General features: G+C 45.9%; 1 protein-coding gene across 1 annotated transcript; it reads left to right on the top strand.

Annotated features, from left to right (window-relative positions):
* The first annotated feature begins 955 nt into the window (after positions 1-955).
* Positions 956-3,230, top strand: LOC133960960 (diencephalon/mesencephalon homeobox protein 1-A-like). The gene is made up of 4 exons (XM_062395853.1): positions 956-1,109; positions 1,236-1,414; positions 1,520-1,958; positions 2,090-3,230. The coding sequence occupies exons 1-4, from the start codon at positions 956-958 to the stop codon at positions 2,530-2,532; spliced, it is 1,215 nt and encodes a 404-aa protein (XP_062251837.1). The 3' UTR covers positions 2,533-3,230.
* Positions 3,231-3,910: the final 680 nt, after the last annotated feature.

The raw sequence follows: 3,910 nt of genomic DNA, 5'->3' as shown, positions 1-3,910 counted from the left end.
CCTGAACTGACCTGGGACCCGACACAAATTGAAACAAACTGCTACCCCAGTGCAGGCAAACTCTCTAGGAGCAAAGTAAATATTCTCCTCTGTCAGCGCAGCCTGTAGATGTTTCACACAGGGTCTGAAATTAAAAAAACACTTCAGAATGAACTTTTAATTGGAAAATAACGAAAGGAGAAAGAAAAACCCACAATAAATTGTATTGTCATTTGTTTGTCAACCTGATCCCAAAGATTTAAATTATAATTTGATCCTTTACATCATCACTGCTGACCACTGTGAATAAATTATTACATGACTATTATAATTAAACCGCTTAATGTTTCCTGATACAGTGACACATGTTAAATTAAATAATAACATAGTGCAGTGTTGTAAAATAAAAAGTAGAATAAAAATGTTGCACTAAAATTACAGTCTTTTTTTAATTTATACTAGAGACTTCTGCAATATTTACTTGAATTATTAATTTTCTTAATATGACGCTGTATTTGTCTTGAACTGGAAAATTGCACTAATCAGTTTTCTCTGCTCACTTTAAAATATTCTGTCAAAATGCCTGTTCAAAATTGGTCTGTTGCCGTACAAAATAGATTTTTGTATAATAAATTGGGGTTGAAAATAAAGATTTTAAACAATTTAAAGTAATAATTTGAAAAAAAGTTTTTTTTAAAGCCCTAGATGTAAAACCCCAGATTTCCATAAAAATTCTTGTTTCTTTCAAGTTCTGAATCTCCTCTAGAGTCGTCTGCTCTAATACATTTAAGGAACTATTCCACAGAAGCTCGAGTTTAAAGGCCATTTCTCCTGTTACTATTTTGAATATTCAAACCATATTTTACGGCTCTCCTCATTTTAAAGTAACCAAACTTCCTCCACAGAACAGTCTTATTGTTGGTGGCCTGACCCTCACAGCAGTTTGTCTCTTTCCTCCGCAGAAAACACTTCAATCATGCAGCACTACGGGGTGAACGGCTACTCGCTCCACGCCATGAACTCACTGAGCGCCATGTACAACCTCCACCAGCAGGCGGCGCAACAGGCCCAGCACGCCCCTGACTACAGGCCCTCAGTGCATGCCCTCACTCTTGCAGAGAGACTGGCTGGTAAGAAGCAGTTGCTCATTTTGCTTTTCAGCTCCTCATGCTCTTGTTGTGATAACCTGCCCTTTGCCCTCTCCCTTTAATTAAACTGGTCGTGTTTCTTCTTTCTCAACGGTTGCACATTTCAAGACATCATCCTTGAGGCCCGGTATGGCTCCCAGCACCGTAAGCAGCGGCGGAGTCGCACGGCCTTCACCGCTCAGCAGCTGGAGGCCCTGGAGAAAACCTTCCAGAAGACCCACTATCCTGATGTGGTGATGCGTGAGCGTCTGGCAATGTGCACCAACCTGCCCGAGGCACGAGTGCAGGTAAGAAGCCCGGGGCAATTTTGTATCATTAAAGGGGGAAATGGACAGGACCACTGTATTTACTGTATTTAGCCCAAGCTCAACATGTGTTCATCTGTTTTCCAGGTCTGGTTCAAGAACCGTCGGGCCAAGTTTCGTAAGAAGCAGCGCAGCCTGCAGAAGGAGCAGCTCCAGAAACAGAAGGAGGCCTCAGGAGCAGCAGACGGCTCTCCAGAGGACTCCAAGACTGACCTCACTACCGCCAACACCACTACCACCACCACCCTGGCTCCTGAGGCCCGCACCCCTCCCCTCCCCTCCTCCTGTCACTCAGAGGAGAGGCCGGAGGCGGCACGGCCCCAGCCTGACGAGATGAGCGTGGAAGTCAACGTCACCTCCCCTGAGCCATCGGACAGCGAGTCAGCAGCAGAAGATAATGCTGACAGGGAAGAGGACGAAATGAGGGGGGAGACGAGGGTGAAGACCAGGGAGGAGACGCATGGGGAGAGAGGAGCGCAGCCAGCGAGCAGCTCCCCATCCTGCAAACGACTCAGCCCTGCACCAGGTAAGACTATGGATAGTTTCTGTATGCTAAATAAAAGCACACAATTAGTACAGGATTAACATGAACATTATATGTACTGAGGTCCCTGTGGAAACATGCTAACAACCTGCTCCTCCCTTTCTTTCCTTCAGACTCTCCCCTAAGCTCCCCTGCCTTGCCGTCCTCCAGCAGTGCGAGTGGCGGTATGGCTCCGGGCAACTCCTACGCCTCGTCCCCCCTCAGCCTCTTTCGGCTGCAGGAACAGTTTCGGCAGCACATGGCCGCCACCAGCAACATGGTGCACTACCCGTCCTTCGACATGAGCACGCAGTCCTCTCTGCCCTACCTGGGCATGAACGTCAACATGCCGTCCCCGCTGGGCTCACTGCCCTGCCAGTCCTATTACCAGTCGCTGTCACAGGCCCAGCAGGTGTGGAACAGCCCGCTGATGCAGCCGGCGCCAGGCAGCCTCCCGGGCAGCCTCCCGGGAAGCATCCCGGGAAGCCTCAACAGCAAGACGACGAGCATTGAGAACCTCCGCATGAGGGCTAAGCAACACGCAGCCTCGCTGGGATTGGACACGCTCCCCAACTGAAGCCCAGGCTGCTCAGTTTCTACGTTGGGCTGTTGCTCTGTGACGTAGCTATGATTTATGGGCCCAGTCCACAGGAAGTCACCCCGACACATTCCTCTTGGCCTTTCATCACTGTCAGCAACGTCGGCTGCCAAAAGTTAATTCTAAAATTCCCAAGTTCAAAATCGGTTTCTTACTTTAACAACTACTGAGGACATTTTGCAATTTTTCAGACTCCCAACTAAATTCAATTTCAAAACCAGAGCAGCACAACAAAGAGTAGAAACAACTTATTTTAGGGCAAACATGAAGTGTGTTTCAGAGCAGACACTGAAGGGGCCCCTCCTCAGCTTGGGGCCCTCGGCCGTTGAGCACATCAAGTGGGCATGTAGCTCACTGCTGAGAGCTCATGAGAAACATGAAGAACACCTCTGCTGGACAGAACAGAAAATAAGATTCTAAGAAGAACTCAATGGTCTTGAATGAATAGATGAAAAAAAAGAAAAAAAGAAAGTATAATGCCACCTGGACTGGAGTTATGACTGAACACTTCCTCCTGCCCGTGTGGATCTTGCTTGTGTGTGACTCCTTCTGGTCAACAGCTCCAGCCTGATGCTGTTGTTCAACATGAATCGAGTCTCCTTGGTGAAGATGGGGCAGCAAGTCTTGAACCACAGAGCTAACGTTCTCTTTCCAGGACCGATATTAAAACATTCCATAATCCATGAACTATGCATGTGTGCACCCTCTAAAGCATGGCCTACAGCCGCACAACGCAAGAATGAAGTCACATCAGATCAAACATCACAAGTAAACCTCCGATCATTCATTATAATCCTTGAGCCAAATGTGTTTCTTTGACGATGACACGCGATTCTACTTGTTTAAAGTCACAGCTCTGCTTGCAAGAATCCATTGAGCGTTGTAAATATCCCTCAGTGTAACTTCATGTCTCCTTTTTGTGTGAAGGAATTGTGGCTCTTAAGCAAAGGACCTAAAGAAAAAGGAGGAGGCACAGCAACAAATAAATATAAACCCAGCCCAAGTATATTTTTGCTAACTCCAGTGCCAGTTCAAGGTCACCGGAGAGACGCACTAGCCAGATCTGTATGTATTATATCAATGTAGATTCAAGACATGTATTTCTCAATGGTTTTGAATGTGAGTAATTTATCTGTTTAATTCAAGGGAATAAATCACAAATAAGAACGATTCCTGTTGTCAGTGTCGTTGGTTGGAATACAGAATGAAAATGTCTACTCGCACTTGTTCACGATTCTTCATTTAGCCATTTTTTCAAAGCAAACAGGAACCTAAAAGACCATCTGTTACTTAAAATGAATTCAATGAGACACAATGTACAATTCCCTGAACCTAATTCCTACATGAATTAAGGAAA

This window comes from Platichthys flesus, chromosome 9 (genome assembly GCF_949316205.1).
Source record: "Platichthys flesus chromosome 9, fPlaFle2.1, whole genome shotgun sequence".
NCBI classification, from domain to species: Eukaryota; Metazoa; Chordata; class Actinopteri; order Pleuronectiformes; family Pleuronectidae; genus Platichthys; species Platichthys flesus.
Note: the sequence above shows the minus strand (reverse complement) of the source record. Positions and strands in the feature narration are given on the sequence as shown.

Coding starts and splice junctions, on each gene's coding strand:
- LOC133960960 (XM_062395853.1), top strand. CDS start 956: ATGCAGCACTACGGGGTGAACGGCTACTCGCTCCACGCCATGAACTCA. Junction 1,415..1,519: donor TGCCCGAGGCACGAGTGCAG/GTAAGAAGCCCG, acceptor TCTGTTTTCCAG/GTCTGGTTCAAGAACCGTCG. Junction 1,959..2,089: donor ACGACTCAGCCCTGCACCAG/GTAAGACTATGG, acceptor TCTTTCCTTCAG/ACTCTCCCCTAAGCTCCCCT.